Genomic DNA, 23450 nt, shown 5'->3' with positions numbered 1-23450 from the left:
GAAAGAAGCTTCCATTCTTCCATGATCTTTCAAAGGTATCCGGATGTTTCATAGTTCTTGGATATTTCATTTTTCTTTCATTATTCTCTTTGAAGAAGAAATCAAATTCTCTTTAAATAATTTTGTAAACCTCTTTTATCCCAATTATCTATGTAATTTTTTTACCCATGACTTAGCACAGAAATCTTTCTGGGAAAGAGGGCTGGGATTGAGTGGAACAGTAACTTTGGATATTTGTTCCCATATTTTGACAGATTAGCAGAATAATTCCTAAGCAATGCATCTGGACTACTGATGGATTGACTTTGCATTTGACTGGCTCAGAATAACAAAATTCACAGCATTTAATGTCTTTTTTTCAGACAGTTTTTCCTTGAATTCCTGAAAACCAAACACCAAAAAAAAGGGGGAAATCTGTTCTACATGTTAATCAATCTTCCATCAATTCAAGAGGTGTTCATAGATCCCAGTGTTTGCTCTTCAATCTCCTTTTGTTTCTTCTACTACTGTAATTCCAAATCTAAACTTAAATCTTAAAATTAGTTAAATCAGCTCTGTCCCAGTGGCTCCATTTTGATCTGCTCCATTTTAATATTCTTACCATTTTGTTGAGTAAATTCGAATGTTTATGTGGGTACAAACTTAGACACATGGAACAGGCTTGTTTTGTCTTCCTTTCATGGAGAATTGATTTGAGAAAACAGAGGAAAGTGATTTCTTCCTCTTGTAGTTCATAAATTTTTCCTGTACACCTGTACATTTAATTCAATCATAATTCAAAGTTAAAGCATCTGAGAATTTTAAAGCTCTGATTCCCACAGAAGTACATCCAGTTTGATTCTATTGGTATTTACGTATTTTCATTCTAACTCCTGAAGGCTTGAGTGACGGGAAACCAGTATTTTGAATTCCTAAACAGAAAGCAGATTTCCTACTAGGAAATCCTACTCCCACTGAAGAAAGTAGGTGGGAACTGTTTGAACACTCATTTCATCAGGGCAAATAGCCCATTTTTCCAAATTAACCAAGATTTTTCTTGCCTAGAAATTTGATGCCTATGGGACTGGAGAAAAATTTAATTCAGTTTTAGGTAAGAAAAATCAGTTAGATTTTCAACAAGAAAAGAAGTGTAAATCATTAAGTTTTTTTCAGGTCAAGCCACTCTTTGGTGTTTTCCAGGTGATTAACTGAAAATAAGTGGATTAACTTCCCAAATAGAGAAATTTGTTATTTAGGTTAACATTGACACGCAATCAACTGTCCAGTGAAACTGTGCACATTTTCCCCACTAAAATATAGACAATCCTGGATGTAATTCATTAATTCATCTAAATCTGATTGTCCCACAAGGAATTTAGGATGAGGGAACATTTTACCTGTTGGACCCTCTTTATTGATTATAGAACATAGGAGGACTGACTGAGACTAGTAAATTAAGCTAGGCATAAGTTTTCATATACTAGTTACAAAGTACAACAGATATTTAGATATTGGCAAACACAAGTATGGGACTTTACATCCATCAGCTGATGAGACTGTTGGAAATCAGATTTTTTCTGATTTTACCTAGATTTTTTCCTAGATTTTACTGAGAACATCAGTTCTACACTAAATAAAGAACCAGGTGTGCAGATATCTCAATAAGAAAGAATAATTGTGGGTTATCTTCTCCATCAAATGACCTTTTTACTCCATTCTGGGGAGTTTTTATACCACATAGTGGGTTTTCTTCCTCATGGTCTAAACCACAGGAATGCAGCTCTGTTCAGATCCCCATCACCCACCTCTGGAGAGGGAAGGATGTCTCTGGGGACAAAGAAACAGAGATCACAGAAAGGGCAGAAATCCTCCCAGACTGTAAGAAATGACGTGTAGGATAATGAGGCAGCAACAGAGGATTTCCCTTACAAATGGCAATTATCCAGCTGAACAGTCATTAAGACTTTGTTAAGTCACAGGAACCCAGCACCATGACTGTGTCCAGGCACAGATGTCCTGATTCCTGAATCACTAGGCCTTCCTTTTACTGACTGTCCTAAATTAAAACAAAAACCTAACCAAACTCTTCCTTAAAATCCAACTTTCCTCCTCACAGGGTGATTGAAACCACACTGTGAGATGGCAAATAGTCTACATAGTTTATGGCTGCTGGTGGCAATTACCAAGAACAGCTCAAATGGGATTTATCAGCCCCCAGAAGAGTTTTTCAGGGGATGTGGCCAGTTTTGTGCTTGTTGGAGTGAGGCCAAGGCTGAGATGTTTTTTCGTTTGGGCGCGCTCAAGGCTGACCGTAAGTTGTTACATTTAATGAGTGAATCCGATCCGGTTTTGTTGTGTGGAAAGGTCAAGTGGAAGACCAGAAAGAATCGATTTTTCCTCAGACTCTGCAAGTGAGAACGTTGCAGAAGGAGCACTGTGTGCCACTGAATTTCCTAGAGGGATCAGGGAATTGCCGTGCGGGTTAATCAGAGGAGCAATCACGAGTTAAGGAATGTTTCCTCAGGCACCACGAACTGGGGACTGTAAAGAATTAGTTATTAGAAACTCCTTGGGGCAAGAGCCCTCAGTTTTCTCTTGTGTTTTGGTGGAATTTGGCATGGGTTGCACCTAGGCAAGACAAACCATTCTGGGGCAAATCAAGACACCTTTGTCCACGTCCCAGTCTTCGAGAAAGACAGAATGGCCCAAATGAAGTGACTCCTTCCCTGGTGTATCTTCCCAGTCTCCAGCAACCTGTAGGATAAGACCTTCAGCCCAAAGCAGCACAATGAGCCCTCACAGCTATTCCAGTAGCCAGGAGAGTACCAGAGCACAGACTCTGGCACCAAATGGCACCATCTGTGGATAATCACACTTCGTAGCACACAAAATAGGGTCTAATTCCCACAGGAGTAGCCACATTCAAGGCACTTCTTAGAAAAGCTCCCTGGTGTGTGTTAACTCCCAGATCTGCCCAGGAATTGTTTGGGAGAGTGCCAGTTGATCCAGGTTTTAAATGCTCTGAAGACCACTCTAAGTGTGGTACAGGCAAAGTTGTTCCAGTGCCTTGAATCTAGAACAGATTTAATTTAGCAGTAAAGACAGAACTTTTATTTTTAGATGTTACTAGCCAAGCTGGTGGCCTAACTATTATTACTAAGTAGCTCTTGATAATGACTGTATTTACAGCGACCTAGGGGTGCAAGGCCAGGAAACAGGCTTGTCTGACATATTTCCTGACTCAGATTTACACATCCATAGAGCCATTCCTAGGACATCTGTAGGCTGCCCGCAGGCATCCTCTCGGCCACTCATGTGGCTTTCTACCAAGATCATCTGTCTTAATGACAGGTGTCATCAAGACACTGATGGAAGTGCAAGAGGAAAATGGGATACATGAAGGCAGATAAGCTGGTTTAAAATGTGGTGTGTATATAAACAGTGGGAGAAGAGAGGTGATAATTTGCCTCCGTGGGATCGTTAATTTTCTGGTTGCACGTTGACATATTCACTGTGACACTCGGTTTCTGTGCTCAGGTATGAAGGATTGCAATGAATTCCAGCCCCTGATCTGGGACAAACTGTTGTTATCAAGTGAGCTGTGCCTCTTTTCCACCCACCACGTGTGTGACTCATGGTCTAAAAACAAACCACAGGTTTCAGGTTTGATATTCTCTGATTCCGTGCCAAAACCACAATGACTCCAACGAGATTTACACAAGCAATCTGAAAACCTCAGCAAAACTTTCCATGAACCTCATCCACAAGAAGATTCCTATCCAGGTGTGTTCTGTGAACCTTTGAGATGCCCTGAGATCATCTGGCCAGGTGCCCTACAAGGTAGAGTTAAAGGGACCCCGTGTTTAGCGACTTTCTTATCTAATATGCAGCAAATCTGATACTTTCTTATCTAACATACACCAAATGCAGATGATTCCTTTAGCCTGAGGAGGTTTTGTTCTTTCAGTAATAATGGAGTAAAGTGTAATTGCTTTCTAATCCTTTTGAATTTAATCCAGGGCAAATACATTTCCATTCATATTATTGAGTACATGCAATAATTACGGAATCATGAAATATCCTGAGGTGGAAGGGACTCCCAAGGATTGTGCAGTCCAACTCCTGGCCCTACACAGGACCTCTCAAAAATCCCACAATGTGCTTGAGGCTGTTTTCCAAACCCTCCTGGATCTCTGGCAGCCTTGGTTGTATGAAAACTCGTATTTCCTAACTTTTCCTAATAGCAATTTAGGAAATTCTACCATTCATTTAACTTGTCCTTATAGACTTCAATTATACAACCAAAAGTTTCTGCCATGCTATGGGTACCTCCTACAACTATTTTTGGCATTTCTGGGTTTTCCCCAGAACAAATTATTTTGGTTTTAAATGCAAGTAGTTTTGAAAAAAAAAAGTAATTAAATTTTTTATAGGTACAATTTTGTCACATTTAGGTTTTTTCCATCGTAAACTAGTTTTAGAAAGTACTTAGAAGAAAATTACCAACATATAAAAGCTTAGAACTCTGGAAAGATTACACACAGTTAAAGAAGAAACGAAACACCCCAGACTTATAAAATTCAGATTTGTCAATGCAACAAAGGGCACAAAACTGCATAACAGTAATTTAAACTTGATATAAAAATCCTGTATGGGGTTTTATTTATGAAAAAAGTGTATCGAGCCAATAAAAACATCTTTATGTCAGTAACAGGTAAATTTCCAGAAAAAATCAGGATTCATTAGAAAAAGTCGTGTTACAAAATATTTTATGAGAAATGTGAAGCTTTTTCTGTTGATGGTTCTCTTTATAGTGTAGAAAAGGAGCACTAAATAAAAGTGCACTTCAGGGGAGTTAAGATTTGTCACCATGATCTATTTATTCATTTACTGAGAGTACAAAAAATAGCAGAATTCCACCCTCTCCTGGAAAAACTGTGAATTTTCTGTAAGTACTTTCAGTAGAAATCAGTGTTTCTTCAAAGAATTTTCACAGGAAAGTCTGTGAGGTTTCTTCATAGGGAAATTAGGTTTTACAATGCAGACTTGTAAGTCTTTAGCCAGTAAAAGGAAAGAAAAATATAGGATTTTTACATTTGCATCAATTTTCTTCTTCCTTTTGGGCCTTGAACATGGAATTCAAAGGATTCTGCTGCAACCCTTAGCAAGGTCTGGAAGTAGAAGTAAAAACCTTCCCATTTTTCCCATTCCTACCATGAACTTTGCAAAATGAGAGTGAAACCTGGACTCAATAACCAAAAAAAAATACTCAAAACAAAATTTTCAGATGAATGCATCTCTCTTTGTGCCCAGAGCTTCTGGAGCCCACAGATTTTACCCACAGTGTTTGTGCTAAGAGGCATCCAAGATGGCAAGAGCATGGATCAATTCCACATGGATCTGTGAGCTTGCTTTCTGGAGGGTTTATATCCTCAATCCCAGCTCCTAGAAATAATTGGAGCATAACTATGTTGTCCTTCCCTCCTTCCCTCACAATTTCCAACTTTCTTATCCACCATGTAAATATTCTCCATATGCAAGGAGTTAGTTTTGACAACTTCTGGTCATGGGGAAAAGCTTGAACTCCCAAACTGGAACCTTCCCACTGACTCAGCCACCACAAGGCTGAGCACAAGAACCAAATGGTTCACATTTTTCGAGGCACGCCAATTTTTAAGCTAATCCTGCCCCAGGAGAGGATCAGGGCAGGCTCTTGGGGTGGAGTGGATGCTACTCTGACTCATGATTTTCAAATGCTGATGTTGGATGGACCAGATTTAATGAACCCAATGCCAAAGGGGCAGGTGGGGGACTCTGATTTCAGCCAGAAGGTGAAAAACATCAGCAGCAAAACTTTTCTAGAAAGGCTGTTCTCTCTACTCAATTGAAATTTGCACCTTTAACAGCAGTTTGATCTTTCTCTACATGCTTCACAGCTTGAACACTGTCAGACCTAATTTTGAGCTGACAGGGTGGGTGGGGACAGAAAAGGCCATCAAGACTTGCATATAAGGCCAGTGCAATGTGGACAGGAGCAGGACTGGTGGCACCCCTCATACAATCAAAACTTCCAAACCGAACAAGGCTAGAAGTCACTTTTCTTCCCATTTATATCCTCTTCACATATTTCTTAAAAACGTGTTTTCTCCATGCCTTTAATTTTCCCATCAATCCTCTTCTCTTCCCCTTTTCCCTTTTCCCATGAGGTGTTTCTCTTCTGCTGCTACCCAAGTGCTTTCCAACAGCCACTGATTTTCTGATTGCAGTATTTCTCTTGGAATGATGAAAGACTTGCTCATCCAAACTATTTTCAGGGCAAAACCCAGAATGTTTATTTTATATGCGTGCAAAGTGTCACACACAGGGAAAAAGCAACCATGAGTACTCCAGGAAAAACTCCCATCAGAGCAATAGCTACACATGATCTTTGCCTGTGCTTGACTGAGAAACAGAGCAGGGAATTATTCCATTTTTCCTCTCTCTTGCATGTGTTTTACTTGGGTCACTGAGTGCTTCATGGCCTTCCTAAACTCCCATTTTTTCATGCATCTTTACACTGTGGGCAAACGTGAAAGCTGAACAGGTCGTGTCTATAAAAATCTAGAAGATACTTATGTTTGGAGAAATGTTGGAATGGCAAATTATCTTACATTGATGCATTTTAGCATATGGAGCAATGGATTTACCCATATTTTCATTAAATAAGCATCAAATAAAGGTGGCAGCTTGTAATTACAAGAGCCTTGGACACTGAAATCCATCCCGATTTATGCATCTTTCTTTGGTAAAAGAAGGTGTGGTAAGGTTTTGGGATGAGCTTTCCAGTACCTGAAGGGAGACTGCAAGAAAGATGGAGAGAGACTTTGGACAAGGACATGGAGTGACAGGACAAGGGGGAATGGCTTCAGACTGACAGAGGGCAGTGTTAGATGGGATACTGGGAAGGAATTGTTCCCTGTGAGGGTAGGGAAACCCTGGCACAGGGTGCCCAGAGAAGCTGTCCTGCCCCTGGATCCTTGGAAGTGTTCAAGGCCAGGTTGTACAGGGCTTGGAACAACCTGGGATGGTGGAAGGTGACCCTGACCATGGCAGGGGTAGAACTGGATGATCTGTGAAGCCCCTTCCCAACCAAACCATTCCATGATTCTGTGTGGATCTGGGGACCTGATATTTAATTACGTTTAAGAAACCATGTGAGTTTTGATCTGGGAGATGGAAGAGATGCTCTGTGCTTTCTTCTGGACTAGTAATTTGGATGCTACCATTTCCAGAGGATTAGATCCATTTCCATGCAGTATTTCTTCACTCCAAGTTCAGTACTAACTCTTGCTCTGTGTTCCTCCAGATGACAGGGAAGAGCCTTCTGACCCCTGCTAAAGTTAGAGAAAGAGAGAACAACTCATGCACTTCCTGATCTCTTCCTCCTCCTCTTCTTCCACTACTTTGCTAATTTGTATGTGGGCATGGAGTGGCAACACCCCATGATTCACCTTCTGACCACAGATCCCCCAGCCACTCCCCAGAAGAGCCACTCTAATTCCTCCAGTTCAAAGTTTAAGGGAGGGAAGGGCACATGGGTTCTTTGCATGAATAAAATGCAGAATTCATTATCGTTAAACCACGATTCATCAGTTCAGAGTCTGGATGCCTCCAGATTGGATGTGGCACAAGCACAAAACAACTGGGCTGTTCACACTCAAAGGAGGTGCAAATGGGAATGGAAGACAAAACAGAGCAGATGAAAGAGCTCTAGGAAAGGAGGCAGTGAGACAGCACATGCCACGGACTCAGCCCACTAGCCTGTTCCTCAGTGGGTCTGTTTCCAGCTTTTCCTGTTTCTCCCATGCATCTCTGCACTCCTCTGGAAGGCGGATTAGTTTATAGATTTGTCTTCTGAACCATGTCCTGCATAATTTCCACATTCTGTCTAAGTCTCCGATGTCTTTACCTGGCTGGCAGCCACATGAGGCAGAGAAAGGGTGTCTCCTTCACTCTGCCTTCATCAGAAACTGATATCTGTGTTCATCTTCTGAGGCAAGTAAGGCAAACTGGTTCTTCATTCCCTGGGAAGAGCCAGAGGGTGGCATGTTCTCCACAACAACCAGCTGCTTCCGTGTTTTAGAGCTGCTACGTTTGCCTTGCTTCTGTATAGGTATTGATGTCATTTTATTATTAATTGTGTTGCAGTAGCACCTAGAGGTCCTTGCTGAGATCACAGCAGCTGGTGGGTCCTGTACAGCAAAATTCATGGAGACAACCCATCCTCGTTGGATAGCAGCCAGACTAGAATAAAAAAGTCTATTTCATAAGAGAGGATGTTGTTTTCATTTACACCTCACTTGTAATGATTTTCCCAGTGGAGCTAAATTTCTGTAAATCATTTTTATTGGAAAGAACATCGAGCTTTTCTGAACCAATCCATACATGCTATGTCCCACTGGGGCAGGGAATTCCTCTGCTGGGGGATAATGAATCCTAAACCATAGGATGGTTTGAGTTGGAAGGGACCTTAAGGATCATCTTGTTTCTACTCCCTGCCATGGGCAGGGACATCTTCCACTAGACCAGGCTGCTCTAAGACACATCCAACCTGGGCTCTTGTCCAGACCTTCACTCTCAGCATCCATAATCCTCTTGGTTCCTGATCCAGAGTCTGTGGATGTCACTAAGTTTCTCTCCATCTATGACAGTGGGACTTGGTTTGGGTTTTGCAGTAAGATTGAGAAACTCAATTTAATTTTCAAGTATCATGCAATAAAACTTTAGTGAGAGTCTGTTCCAGCCCACCAAGTGCCAACTGCTAGAGACTGATGCCATGAATTTTGGTGGATTTTTTTTATTTCTCTGATAATCCACAGCCTTAACTGTGACTGAGTTACATTGATGGGACTCCAGAAAGTCTTGAATGGATCCTGAATGATCCAAAGGGGCTCTTTGCTAACCCATCAGATACCTTTATCATAAGCCATTATTTCTCTTCCATTTTATTTCTAATTGATAACTTATGGATTAAAATATTCTTGAAGTTCCCATATTTTGGGACTCTGCTTGCAAATGAAGATACCTCATTTTTTTACTTTATGAATGTGGTTGATGTTTCCTGCTAAGCTTTCCAGTCTCATGTTTATCTTTTATCCTGTCAGCTATCCTCAGGCACATGTTTGATATTCTAGAACATCTCAAATTATTCTCTGAATCTACATTTAGACAACTGCATTGAGATTATTGACTCTGTCATCAGTGAGAGTCAGGCATGTCCAAGGGGGGAGGTTGACCTGCATCAGGTGAAATTACCTGTCTCCCAAAAATATTGGCTGCTTTCCACCAAGAAGCCTTGATTGTAGACAATGAGTTACAATTCTGTGTGATGAATTACTGGAGAAATATTAGAGCAGGGCATTCTCTTCTCCATCACATCTCCTTCAGATGATCACCAGATTTTAAGCATTTACAATCCATTGCCTTTGGGTATATTTTAGCTAAATTGTGGTGGGATTTAATATTGTTTTCTCTGAATAACCTAGCATGGCTGCTTAGGAATCTTGCTGTGGCAGCCTAAAGGAAGTGGAGAATCTGTTTACAAGAAGAATCTGAGGTTTTACTATTGCTTTAAAATAATAGAACGGAATGGGCCTCACCCACGACACACAGAGTGAGCTGCAAGTTGTTAAACACACAAGAGGGGATGTGCTGTTCAGTGATAATTCTGCACTAGTAAAAGATGTCACACTGATGGCCCTGAAAACAGATGTTCTCTGGAAATCCCAGGCAGTGTGTTGAAAGGATGGAATTCCTGCAGCAGCGTGGGAAGGCTCTGCATGGAGCAGATGGAATGAACTGTTATCCCAACCCTGTCCTGCCCTGAAACAGTGGATGCTGCATTGAATCAGTGTGAGAAATGGGATTTATTCAACCCCCAAAAAACATTCAGTTGTATTTAAAACTACCAAAATGCTTTTCCAATGAAGCATGACGAAGATGAGTCTTTGGAATTATTAATTCAAAGAGATTAGTCTTGCAAGAAGAATGAAGAAATCAGGAAGAAAATTTACATTATAGGCACAAACGCAGCTAAAGCACTGCTGATGTCAGAAATACCCGATACTACAAATACAGACTATTTTAGGTGACATCACACAAGTGTATTCCATATAAAAGAGTGGATAAATTCCCTAACTCAGCTGGCTCAGCTCCATGGATCCCTGACTCTCTGTCATTGGCACCATCTATTTTCTTCACACACAGCACAGCAGTGATGAGTGTGATTGAAATATCTACAGCCAGACACAGAACCACGTGAGAAAATGTGGGCAAAAAATAGCTTTCACTGAAAAAAATGTCCTTTACCAATAGGAACTTAAAACTAAGTGGAGCTTGCAAGACAGATTCTTGTAACTTAGGGACAGAACACTTTTTTATTTTTTTATTTTTTTTTTTTTTTTTTTTTTTTTTACTTGTGTAAGATCAGGGGAAAGATCTCACCAAAGCAATAAAAATTGAAAGGAAAAAAAAACAGGAAAAGAGTAAGAGGAAAGTAAAGAAGAAAATTAAATATACAGATGGCAGAAACATACTAAAAATATTTTATTTGTTAAATTCTAGGCTTTCTATGAACTTTTAAAGTGAGCTAGAAGGATAGTTTCATTAGGATAGTATAATAAATATTTTTTTCTTTATGAATAGATGGACCAGAAGTGGAGTGAACAGAAGCAAACTGAGATTTGTGAGCTATTTTTCTGTTTCATGGTACCCATCACATGAATTTGGCAGTTTCATTGCTTTGCAGAATTTAATGAAAGTTTCAGTGAAAAAAGCTCTCTTATTCTGGGTTTCATAGCAAACTGGATGGGCCTAACACACAGGCATTGTTATAACACAAACAGAAAATAAAAAATAATGGGAAGACAAAGAAATTTTTATTAGAGTCCCACTAAAAAGTTGATGCCATATGTTTTATTGTAAGAAATGTTTTCAGAACTGATTAACTGGATCTAGAATGTTCTTCCATTTATCTCTGTCTTGCTCTTTCACCCTCCATACATTTATCCTCTTATTTGCACCAGGTCCAACACCAATCCCTTAGTGCCTCCCATTTTCCTGGTGGGACATCTTGGAAAACCCCAGGAGCATTTCACAGACTGAGGGCTTGGGCTCTGAAGGGGCTCTGGTTCTTCACCCCATGGCTGTAACAATATTTAAAGGCTGAGATCTTTCCTTTCCTCGCTGTTATTTCAGGCACATGTGACAACTGCAGAATTGTCATTGCTGCTTCTCTGAGATTCCTTCTCTTGGTTCTCATTAAGGGGATGATGATAAGTGACAGGGTGAGGTCAGGGTGCATCTTGCTAAGCCCAGCACCAGTGCTGGCTTGGTAACCCATGGTGTGGTCACCTCCTGTTGAAGTCTTCCCTATGCTCTAGAGAAGTTCTCCTAATGTAGCAGGCTGAGGAGGAATGCCACACTGTGGAGATGCACAAAGCTACCAGAAACTGACTTCTCTAAAGTCCCCTCAGACAGCAAGAGAGACTTCTCCTTCTTTTGAAAGACATCAGGTATTTTACCCAAGATCTCAACTTCTGTCCTTCAAATTACAGAAACAAGATGGAAGATGGGTCCAGGATCTGTCTGCCCAGTGCTTCCCACAGGACTGATTCCTGCTTTTTGAGACAGACAGATATATTTGGGTAAAAGATGGATGAGGATCTGAGAAACTTGATTCAGCTGAAGATGTCCCTGCTCATTGCAGGGGGTTGGACAGGTTGGCATTTAAAAAATCCCTTCCAGCTCAAACTGTTCTAGGATTTTACAGTTCCTTGAGAAGTGACCCATGAAGGATTTGGTGTGTGATCCAGGGACAGGTCATGTGGTGAGGACAAAGGGTGCAAACCTGAGTTCCTGTGGAGGAACCAAGATTCCTTCACAGTCATTTCCCACTCTGGGGACAATGTCCCTCATTGTCCAGCACTCAGGCAATACTTGGGGTTATAACTGAAGCAGTATTTGAGGGAATATTAGGGGAATTTGCAATTCTTGTCCATCTTCCTGAGCAAGAAAAGGATCAACTAAGGGTCAAATTGAAATGTAGCATTTTTTGGGTAATAAAAGCTGCCCCATACAGGAATTAGAAGACTTTAAAGGTTATAATTCTCTATAAGGCAAACTGGAACACCTCCTCTTCCTCACTACCACGTGGAATATGCCCAAATTTTTTCCAGAATACATGGAATCTTGAATAATATATAATAAATTAGATATATTCTCCCTTAAGCAATCTCTCCCAGACCTTCCCTATCTTGAGAAATCTGATCGAAACATAGCAGAGCTTCTCTTTCAATGGAGGAGTTCTCCAACATCCTTTGGTAGACCCCAAAGTTCTCCAGAACGACATTTCTTTTCATTGAATCACAGAATATCCTGAGCTGGAAAGGACCTACAAGGGCCATCAAGTCCAACTCCTGGCCCTGCACAGGGAAAGCCCCAAAAACAATGTTGCATGCCCAAGACCATTATCCAGATACTCTTTTATTTAGGTGACAACTCATTGTCAGTTGATTGCAGGCCTGGAAAAACCAAATTCTTCTGTCTGGGCTCATGGTGCTCCACTTGCTGTTCCCTTTGCAGATCGACAGCATGCAAGCCCTGCTCCACTGCCCCAACGTACTGGTGTGTGTCGGCCGGGAGCCCTTCAAACCTGTATCCATGGAGAATTTGAGGAAACACTCAGTGGAGAAGCTGCCCAACCTGCCTCCCCGCTCCAACAATGGCAACAACGTCAACGAGAACAATGAAAGTAAGAAAACCTCGGGGCCGTGTTGCGCAGTCGTACCCGGGGCCGTGTCCCCGGGTATGTGGGGATTACAGGTCCCTATTGTGCTGCCCCAGCGTACAGATTTCATGTGGAAAATGCACTTCCCTCTCCCTGCCTCCCAGGCCTTTCCATCCTCCTTTTTCTCTGGTTTCCTTCTAGGATTTCCTCCCTACACCCCTTAGTCTTTCTTTTACTTGCTCCCCATGTCTGGCTGACTTCCCTTCCTCTTTCATATCTCTGGGTCTCCTTTTCCTTCCAGAACTCCCTCCTTTCCTGTGTCTGTCCACCCAGACCCTTGAGATTTCCCACGAATCCTCTATCCCCTCGTTGTCTGTCCTGTCACGCCTTCCCTCTTGCATTTTCCTGCACCAGGCCCAGAGGATGCCCTGGTTCTGCCAGCTGGAGACTCAGTTTCTCCTGCAGGTTACAGCTGGTCTTTTGTGGGAATCCAGAGCTTCCCTCTGGCTGCCCTGGAAGGTCTGGGACTCTGGCAGGGGTTCAGGAACCCCCTCGTACAGAGCCCCAGAAACACTGTCTGTGATCTCTGTCTATGGAAAAGAGTTTTCAATTTTACAGGGTGAATTACAAGCTCTGAGTGTTTGATATATGTAATAATTAATTGTGGCACGGGAACAAAAGTAAAATTTTAGGATTCTAGATTAGGGGTTCAAAGGGGACAAGATGGAGGAAATTGGGTGTGTCTTGTCCTTTTTCTCCTTCTTCATGCCCTCCATGTTTCACTGTGGTGTTGGCATTTTTCTGTTGGTTCAGGCTGGGGACACACTGTTCAATGTAGGTGATAGATATTGGCACGTTCTTGTAAATGCAGCCCAGGGAGTTTCTGGTATTTAATGTTTGTCACATCCCACTGAGGGCAGAGCCCCACACGCTGCCCTGCAGGACAGAGCTGGGCAGGGCAGCAGAACATGTGAGAGATAAACAGAATAAACAACCTTGAAACCAGCACAGATGAATTATGTCCTCTTCTTTGGCAACGGGGCAGAAAGACAGAGACTTTTTACAATCTCGGAATCATCAATCCCACAGATTCTGACAGCCTTTTGGAAATAAAGTGTGTTTTTACGGAAAGATTATATTCAGGAAGGAGTATGTTGTGGATTATTCAGGATTATATATCTATGATGGGACCCCATCATGAGTTATCTAAGGTCACAGGTAATTAAATCAGTCACCCTCAGTAGCCTGGGAAAAGAAACTTCCCAATTCCAAAGGGCAATTAATCTCACCCGTATTAAGGATTTATTGTAGGATGAAATTAAGTGTGCCCTGGAGGTGTGTCTGTTTCTCTCCACTGTCAACACCAGGAGCTTGGAAAGATTAATTTGTGTGTTGCCAACAAGCTGTAGCAACTCAAAGACAGAGGCAACCTATGCTCACTGTCCAAGACATAAAAAATTGGAGGAAAACATGGGAATAAACTGGAGCTTTGCCCATTGAGAGACTGAGCAAATCCATCAGTTCAAACATTAGGATGGTCAGGGAAGAGCTATTTAAGGTGATTTGGATGTGCTCCTGTTCAGCACTTCCTTCCTAAAATGCCCTCCAATCGGCTGCGTATCCATATGCCAATGGAGGCACTGGATTGTCTGGATATATGTACAAGGAAATGTTGGACAAACATATATTTGAAACAAGACAGATTAATGTCTTGCAAGACAGCCTGATAGCAACATATTCTGCATGAAATGAAGGGACCTACACAAACCTATGCAGATCACTGCATGGGCCATAAAGATGTTCTTCCAATTGTAATTCCTAAATTCCCTTATTCTCACTGAATTCCCACTATTTCTCTTTGTAATTATTGCCAGCTTACAATCCCTTTTCTATTTGTAATTTATGTTTTAAGAATTATAATTATTCTTAGTGGCACATCCCTGTAGGGACTGAGTGTTGCTCTGGTCTACATGGCCACGCATTTCCTAGAATATGAGTGGAGAAGTGGGTGATGCACAATAAACGTGTGACAAGCTAAGGAAGAGGGTCACTTCTCCATTTATTTTTCCCCAGTTAAATAAGAGAAATGAAAACTTTCACAGTTAAATAAAGGAATATTTCCAACATGAAAAAATGGCCAAACTCAGAGACTTAATTGCTCCATATGTATATATTTTTTTTCTTAATTTTACTTCCTGACATGCACTTAATAAAACAAAGTGTTTATGTTTCAATTTATTTTTTTAAATAAAGTTAAGATGTAAAAGATTTTTTACAGATTATTAATTGAATACTTCACATTTAACAAAGAAGTTGGACTAGATTATCTCCAGAGGTCCTTTCCAACCTTAACTATTCCATTATTAAAGGACGTCTCTTAGTCAAAGACAAATTTTCAAATTATGTAAATTGGCATAGGCTTGGCTTTAATATAATAACATCAGGATCCACTAGTTTGTGGTTTTGACTTATATATTTTCTATCATCTTTATGTGAGTTAAAATCTTTCTCCATCTTTCTTTTCTTTGCTCCAGTGAACTTCGGACTGAAAGCCAAAAAAAGCGTTATCCATCCACGGTCTGCATCCAGCAACAGGTCAATGAGATTTTCCTTATCATCAGAAAAATCATACCCCAATGGCCTCATGGCCTCTCCAGACAATGGGGGACCCTTCTCCAATGGCTGCTCTCACCCAAAAGCTGGGGACCTGGTCCAGTCCTTGGTCAACGATGACATCGAGAAGCGGGTCCACGTGAACAAGGATGGGAGCTTGTCCGTGGAGATGAAGGTTCGCTTCCGTTTGCTCAATGATGAGACTTTGCAGTGGTCCACCCAGATCAAAAAGTCCAATCTGATGAACCAGCTGCCTTGTGAAGAGTCAGGACTGGAGGAGGACAGTGGAGCAGATCCCCTACAGAAAATGAACCCAGAAGCCAGCTCGGAGGCAGATGATTCCTTATATCCCTGTGATATTGATTCCTACATGTCCAAACTTGAGGAATCAGAATGTGACGAGGCCCACTGTCACAGCTGTGGAAAGAAACACCAGGACTATGACATTTGGAAGAACCCCATGCACATGTCCCAGAGGGAAGAGCCCAGCGTGCGAAGCACCTGGCACACGCGGTCATCGTGCTCCAGCACATCTTCCCGGAGGAGAGTAGTCCACAAAAAAATGACATCTGTGGATAGCATCCACACCACATCCAGTGAGGAATTCTCTGAGCACATTGTGCGAGAGTCCTCATCCTACTCAGAGACTATAAAGAACAGAGTGGCATATCGATCAGTTAAAAAGTGTATGTGCCAGAGTGATTTATCTACTGGTGCTTCCAATGGAGAAGAACAGCAGGACTACACTCGGACAAGCACAGGAAACAGCCAGAGGCCTTCATCCTTGGGCTTGATGTCACATTCAAGCTGTGAAAACAACCTGGATACTCAGGACAGCCCTGAAGACCAGGAGATCACCAAAATCATTTCACAAAATGAGGATGCAAATTGTTTCGAAGCTTCCTCTGTGAAGTGTTTGAAGGATGACAGGGAAGAGGTTGAAAGCAGCAGAGTTGGGAGTGTCATGTCCAGGTCATCCCTGCAGTCCAGGCAGAGCAAGAAGCACATGTGTGAGGAAGTGAGCAGTGTGGGCAGGAGTGTGTCCTCCTCAAGCCTTCAGAAGGCAAATCAGGGAGACAATAGCCAGTGCTCCACCCCTGCCAACAGTGTGCACAGCAAGTCCAGTAACGGCACCACATCAAAGGAAAAGGCTGAGCGGGGTGACACCTCTGATGACAACCCAGTGGTGTCCTCTTTCTCCAGTGAGTCCTGCCCCAAGAAAGAGGCTGAAGAGGTGGAACCAGAGCAGGAAGAAAGCGAAGTCAATGAAGTCAGCTCAGTGTCAGCAAAAACAAAGCCAAGCCAATCCATCAGGGGTGAGAGCAGTGAAGGGGAACGATGCTCTACACAAGGAACCCACCGTTCCAAGGCTAGTGACAGGAACAGCAAGAAAAGTGGCAGTGATGAGAACGTTCCATGCAGTGTCTCTTGCTCTTCCAGAGGGTCCAAAAAGAGCAAACGCAGCCACATTCATTTGGATGCACAGTCTGAAATATCTGTGTCTTCACTCGAATCCACTCCAAATAAAAAGAATTCCCTACATGCAGATGATGTGAGATCAGGCAGCAGGGCATCAGTTCACTCCAGAAGCTCATGTGAAATCAAGAAAAAATCTTCTGGAGACACCATATCTCATAAGTCAGGATCTCTTCACTCAAACATTTCATATAACAGTGAACCAGAGACAACTGCAGGTCCTGCTGAGGAGGAGAGCTCCAAAAGTACTGCCAATAGCTACAGTGAATACTCAAAAAGCTCAAAGAAAAGAAGCCATAAAGAAGAAAACAGCAAGCCATCATCCCTCTGCTCAAGTGTCTCAAGTCCTAATGGAAAATCCAGAAAGGATCATGCCAAGATTAGTTCTGAACCCTCTTCTTCAAAACAGGGAAGCATGAGTGGGAGTGTATGTTCAAAAGTTGACCACCCAACTGAGGATGGGATTAGGAATGGAAAACCCACAAGTAGCTCCTCAAGAGTCTCTTCAAAGTCAGAAATAAAAGATAAATGCCTCTTGACCCAGCTATCCCAGGAAATTGATGATAGGTGTTCACAATCAAACATGTCTCTGTCTTCAAAATCAAGACAGACAAATATGAAAAATCTTCGTGTGAAGGTGTCAAACTCCAGCCGGGCATCGGTGTCAGAGACTATGTCAGTGTGCAGTCTGCAATGCCCTGCCCCACCAAAAGGCAAACCAAAGAGAAAAAGTATGCGTTCAACCATGTTGAAGAATTCCTCCATCAGCAGCATTGGCACCGAGTCGGTGCTGACCGCAGGAAGAGAGCAGAAAGAAATTGTGGATTCCTCCAAAGCAACTTCCTACGGCTCTAAATCCGCTGCAACCGAAGGAAATGGTCAGAATAATGAAGAGACTGATGATTCTTGCAACAAAAAACCAGAGAAAGAAGACGCAGGCGTTCTGGAGGAAGGTGTTGATTTAATGCCATCAGCTCTACCTAATACATCTCCAGAAGAAGTTGTGCAAGAGTGGCTCAGGAAAATCCCTTCAGAAACATTGCTTATGAAATATGAAATGGAGGATGATGGAGAAGAGGAACATGCAGAGTCAACCACTGAGGTATCACACTGTACAAATGCCGAGGAAGCCCCGGAGGAGGAAAAAGCTGAGGAGAAGAATGAAGAGGAGGATGAGGCTGAAAAGGATGAAGCACAGGATGAAGCAAAGGATGAAGCAAAGGATGAAGTGGAAGAAGAGAAAGCAGAAGACACAGCCATTATTGAAGAGGCTGAAGAATGCGTGAACCAGGAAGAAATGTCTGAGGTTGCACCTGAAGCTTCTGAAGCTGAGCAGGCAGAATGCAACCAGTCAGTTACATCCAGCCAAAATAACAAGAGGGACCTGCCAATCTCTGTCCAAACATCTGTCCAGATCATGAAGGCCTTGCTCAGTTCAAAGCATGAGACAAAATTTGACCGATCAAACAGTTTGCCTGAAGTGTCCCCCACAATGGGGAGGAAACTGAGTAACTCTGCCAACATTTTGATTACTTGTCTTGCCAGCCTCCAACTCCTTGATGAAGAGTCAGAGAATCCATCAGAAAACTCAAAACATTTGAATAAGTCAAGGTACACGGAGCTGCTGAATATTTTTCAAGCCTTGTGGTTTGGGTGCACCGCTGAAAGGAGTGGCCCAAGTTCAGGCCAAGAGGCAAGCAAGTTGGCAAAGGCAGTGTCTGGGTCTAAAGCCCCAAAATCCATGGATCACGCCTTCACTGCCATGTCCTCCTCTGGGGTTGATGTTTGCAGTTGCTCTGGTGGCTCAGGAGAAGAATGCACAGCTAATGGCACACTGGTGGCACAGAAAACCATGGAATGCAAATCAGCTGAGCAAATGGAAAATGCAGAGACTGGCACAGAACTGACTGAAGTTGAGGAGCAAAGTAAAGAGGAAGAGCAGCTATCCCGCCCTTCCACAGCCCGCGCAGAGGCAAAAGGTGAGGAAAAAGCAGAGTCCGCTAGAGAGGAGTCTGTAACCCAGGAGGAAGAAGAGAATAAGGAGGATCAGGGCAGTAACAGTGAGCATGGTCAACAGGAAGGGGGAGAAGATGAAAATGAAGAAGAAAACAAATTAGCTGAAACTGGAGAACAAGAAGAAGCTGAAGCCGTGAATGATGAAGTCCCACAAGAAAACCCTGAAGAAGAAGCTGAACAGCCAGAGACCACTGGTGATGCCAATGTCGGTGATGCTGACGTTGGGACGGAGATGAAAGAGGAGTTGCAGGAGCAGCCCCAAGAAGAGTCACCAAATGACCCTGAGCCCACAGTTGATACATCCACCAGTGTGGGAACATCCCTTGTCCAGCAAAACTCCATGGATCCTGACCCAACCTGGGTCCTGAGACTGCTCAAGAAAATCGAGAAGGAGTTCATGGCTCACTACGTCAATGCCATGAATGAGTTTAAAGTCAGGTGGAACCTGCAGGACAACCAGCAGATGGATGCAATGATACTGGAGCTGAAGGAGGAAGTGGGTAAAAGGATACAAAAGAGCATAGAGAAGGAGCTGAGGAAGATCAAAAGCAGGGCTGGAAGGAGGATGCCGAGACCTCCAGAGAAGCCACCCACACGCGAGTCCAAACTCCAAACCGAGCAGAGGAGATGGCGACTGCAAACTATGCATAAGAAGTCCCTCTTTGGGGACAAGAATGGCACCCAGATGAGGTTGGAGGAGACATCAGACTTCTCATTCGATGTAGATAATGACTTTAACCTTAGTGCAGCTTTGGAGGACAGCATTAGCAAACAATCCACTGAGGAGGAATACTGTCCATGTGACTCCTGTGTGAGGAAAAAACTGGCTTCCAGGCCTGCCAGAGCCCCTGTGGTGGCCACCAATGCCCCAGTCATGAAAGCCTTTGATTTGCAGAAAATCCTGAGGCTGAAGAAAGGTGGTGATGAGGAGGCCATCATCGCAGAAGCAGCCCAGGACACCAAAACACTTCCTAATGGTGATGTGGAGGAAGGGGCAGAAAATGAGGAGAAGGATGAGGGGCAACGTCAGACAGGTGAAACAGAAGCAGAGGAAGAAGAAGGAAAAGAGCCAGAATTAAATGAAGATGATGGCACAACGTTGAATGGAGATGGAGAAGAACCTGAAGTAGTGGAGTGTCAAAATGATGAGATGGAGGATGAGGCCAAAACTGAAGAAACCGAAGAAGAAGCAGAAGAAGAAGAGGAAGAAGCAAAAGAAGGAGAAGAAGAAGAGGAAGCAAAAGAGGAGGAGGAAGGGAAAGAGGAAGAAGAAATGGCTAAGGCTGAAGAGGAGGAGGAAATAAAAGAGGAGAAGGAGGGTGAAACTAAAGAAGAAGATGAGGAGGTAAAAGAGGAAGAAGCAGAGGAAACTAAGGAGGAAGAGGAACTAAATGAGGAGGAAGAGAAGGAAGCAGATGAAGAAGGAGTGAAGGAGGAGGAAGAAGCAAATGAAGAAGAAGGGAAAGAGGAAGGGAAGGAAGGAGAGGAAGAAGCAAAAGAGGAGGAAGCCAAAGAGGAGGAGGAAGAAGCCAAAGAGGAGGAGGAGGAGGAGGGAGAGGTTAAAGAGGAGGAGGAGGAGGAAGAGGCTAAAGAGGAGGAGGAAGCAAAAGAGGAAGAGGAAGAAGAGGCCAAAGAGGAGGAGGAAGAGGCCAAAGAGGAGGAGGAAGAGGCCGAAGAGGAGGAGGAGGAGGAGGGAGAGGTTAAAGAGGAGGAGGAGGAGGAAGAGGCTAAAGAGGAGGAGGAAGCAAAAGAGGAAGAGGAAGAAGAGGCCAAAGAGGAGGAGGAAGAGGCCAAAGAGGAAGAGGAGGAAGCCAAAGAGGAGAAGGAAGAAGAAGAAGGGAAGGAGGAAGAGGAAGAAGCAAAAGAAGAAGAAGAAGAAGCAAAAGAGGAGGAGGAAGAAGAAAAAGAGGAGGATGAGGAAGCAAAAGAGGAGGAGGAAGGGAAGGAAGAAGAGGAAGAAGCCAAAGAAGGGGAGGAAGAAGCAAAAGAGGAGGAGGAAGCAAAAGAGGAGGAGGAAGAAGCAAAAGAGGAAGAAGAAGAGGAGGAGGAGGAAGGGAAGGAAGAAGAAGAAGTGAAGGAAAAGACAGAAGAGAAGGAGGAAGAAACAAAAGAGGAGGAAGAAGAAGTAGAGGGAGAGGAAGAAGCTAAAGAGGAGGAGGAAGAAGGGAAGGAGGAGGAGGAAGCAAAAGAAGAGGAGGAGGAAGGGGAGGAAGAAGAGGAAGAAGCCAAAGAGGAGGAGGAAGAAGAAGGGAAGGAGGAGGAGGAAGAAGCAAAAGAAGAGGAGGAGGAGGAAGGGAAGGCAGAAGAGGAAGAAGTCAAAGAGGAGGAGGAGGAAGGGAAGGAGGAGGAGGAGGAAGCAAAAGAAGAGGAGGAGGAAGGGAAGGAAGAAGAGGAAGAAGCCAAAGAGGAGGAGGAAGAAGTAAAGGAGGGAGACGAAGAAGCAAAAGAAGAGGAGGAAGGGAAGGAGGAAGAAGCAAAAGAAGAGGAAGATGTGAAAGAGGAGGAAGCAGAAGAGGAAGAAGAAACAAAAGAGGACCAGGAAGTAGAGGAGGAAGAAAACCCAAAAGAGGAGGAGGAAGAAGAAGCAAAAGAGGAAGAAGAGGGAGAAAATGGGGAGGAAGAAAAAAAGGAGGAGGAGGAGGAGGAAAAAGGGGAAGAGGAAGAACAAGAAGAAGAAGCCCAAAATGAAGAGCAAGAAAATGAAGAAAAAAATGAAGGTGAAGATGAAGGTGAAAATGAAGCTGAAGAAACAGAGGAGCCAGAGGATGAGGAAGTTGTGGCTGATGATGAGGCAGAAACATCAGAATGCAGAGATGTTGAGGGCTCTGGAACTGACAACAATCCTGAAGGAGATGCTGTGGAAGGAAATGAAGGATCTGAGCAAGATGAAGCTGAGGCAGTAGAAGATGCAAAACCAGAGTCAGGAGATGAGGCTGAAGAGAAAAACAGTGAAAGAGGTGAGAAACCTGATGAAAATAGTGAGGAACCCACTGGTGATGAACCTGACAATGCACATGAAAAACATGAAGTCCAAGGCAACAACAAAGTTTCTGAGAAAGCCTCAAAGACCAAAATCAAGAAAACCACCAAAAGGTTAGAGACACTTAAAAAAACCACAGCCTTTTCTTGTTATTCTTCTGTTGGAAACTTCTCACAGCAATCCCAGAAGGGGTCTGATGATGAAGAGGAAAGAGTAGATGAAGAGGAAGAAGTAGTTGAAGAGGAAGGAATAGCTGAAGAGGAAGTAGCTGAAGAGGAATGCAAAGGTGATGATAACTCCAATAGTGACCAGCCAAATGGAGAGGTTCAAAGTGATGAGAGCTCCAAACCCTCCCAGATGTATCCTGACAGTGAGGAAGAGGAGGACAAAGAATCTTCAGGTTCTGATCCTGTGGGAGATGAGGAGCAGCCAGATGCTGAAGGTGCAGATACAAAGGAGGCTGAAAACACTGAGGAAGTTCAGACTTCTAAAAAGAAAGAAAACTCTGATGAGATTGACCAGGATGACCTGGACTTCTAGAACTGCTGACTAAAAACTGACTTCTTCTTTCTTTCTTCCTTTCTTTCTTTTTTAAAAGTATATTTTCATTACATATTTCAGTATGTCCGGTGAGTTGAGCCCTCATAATCGGCTTTTCTTCTGAGCTAAATGTGGTAAACTCGATCTTGAATCCTGTGAGTAATGTTGGAATTACCTGCCCTCATTTCTAGAGGGCTTGTAGCTCATTAATATCCTGTGGTCTCAATAGATAAGTGGTTTGGGGAAAGGGAAGGCTGTTTTGTTTGGGATACCTTCTATCGCCCACCTTTTAAGCCGTGCTGTTTGCTGCTGGAGTGACCTGTGGCTCTGCTGGGCATTGTCTCTGTGTGACTTCGGGATGCCTTTCACCTGCTGCACGTTGTTTTCTTGGAGAGATTGCCAATCCACAGAAACATGACAAAATCAGGATTCATTGCCAAAGTCTGGTCAGAGCCCATGGAGATGTACATTGATGTACATTCATCTTCCTCCCTACCCTACCTTCCCTATATCCTGTATATTCATCTTGCCCCTCACCTACCCCACCTCCTTTGTATCCAGATAAAAGGGTCTGAGATATCAAAGATTCTTCCCCATTTTCCTTTTTAGTTTTTTCTCCTTTAGTAGATGCTGAGCTCATTCCTCATTTCACTGGAAGCCTCAACATGGATAAAGGTCTTTCCAGTAGATCCTCTTCCAGACCCCATTTCTTTGTACTGTGCTCATCATCGTAGTGGTAGATACAAAAGATGAGTAAATTCACACTGTCAGGACTCTGAGAAGTGGCTGAATGCAATATTGACCAATTAGGGATAGATCAAATCCCTTGTGATGTCCTTTCCTATGCCAATGATGGTATCGAAGCACTTTACAACCATCTGGGATCCCTCAGACAATTTTGCATGAGGCCCTGTTCTGGAGCTAATGGGATTTGCAATGGCTCAGAGCCCCATCCTTGCAGACAAAATTTAAACTAATTTTGCTTTTAACATGGAAAAGCTTTGGACATTTGTACTGCAGCAAACAGCTGGAAGAGGCTGAAGCATTTATTGGAGAGCTTGGTCTTTACAAACCACAATA

At 43.0% G+C, this 23450-nt stretch overlaps 1 protein-coding gene across 1 annotated transcript in view; it reads left to right on the top strand.

Annotated features, from left to right (window-relative positions):
- Positions 1-23046, top strand: part of RP1L1 (RP1 like 1) — a 33636-nt gene extending 10590 nt beyond the window's left edge. Inside the window, exons 2-4 of the mRNA XM_085577293.1 lie at positions 7939-8017; positions 12538-12769; positions 15280-23046. Coding sequence (XP_085433419.1) covers positions 7939-8017; positions 12538-12769; positions 15280-22370 — 7402 coding nt within the window. The 3' untranslated portion in view covers positions 22371-23046. The remainder of the gene's footprint in view (positions 1-7938; positions 8018-12537; positions 12770-15279) is intronic.
- The last annotated feature ends 404 nt before the right edge of the window (positions 23047-23450 follow it).

This window comes from Lonchura striata, chromosome 3 (assembly GCF_050655825.1).
Source record: "Lonchura striata isolate lonStrDom1 chromosome 3, ASM5065582v1, whole genome shotgun sequence".
Taxonomy (NCBI): Eukaryota; Metazoa; Chordata; class Aves; order Passeriformes; family Estrildidae; genus Lonchura; species Lonchura striata.
Note: the sequence above shows the minus strand (reverse complement) of the source record. Positions and strands in the feature narration are given on the sequence as shown.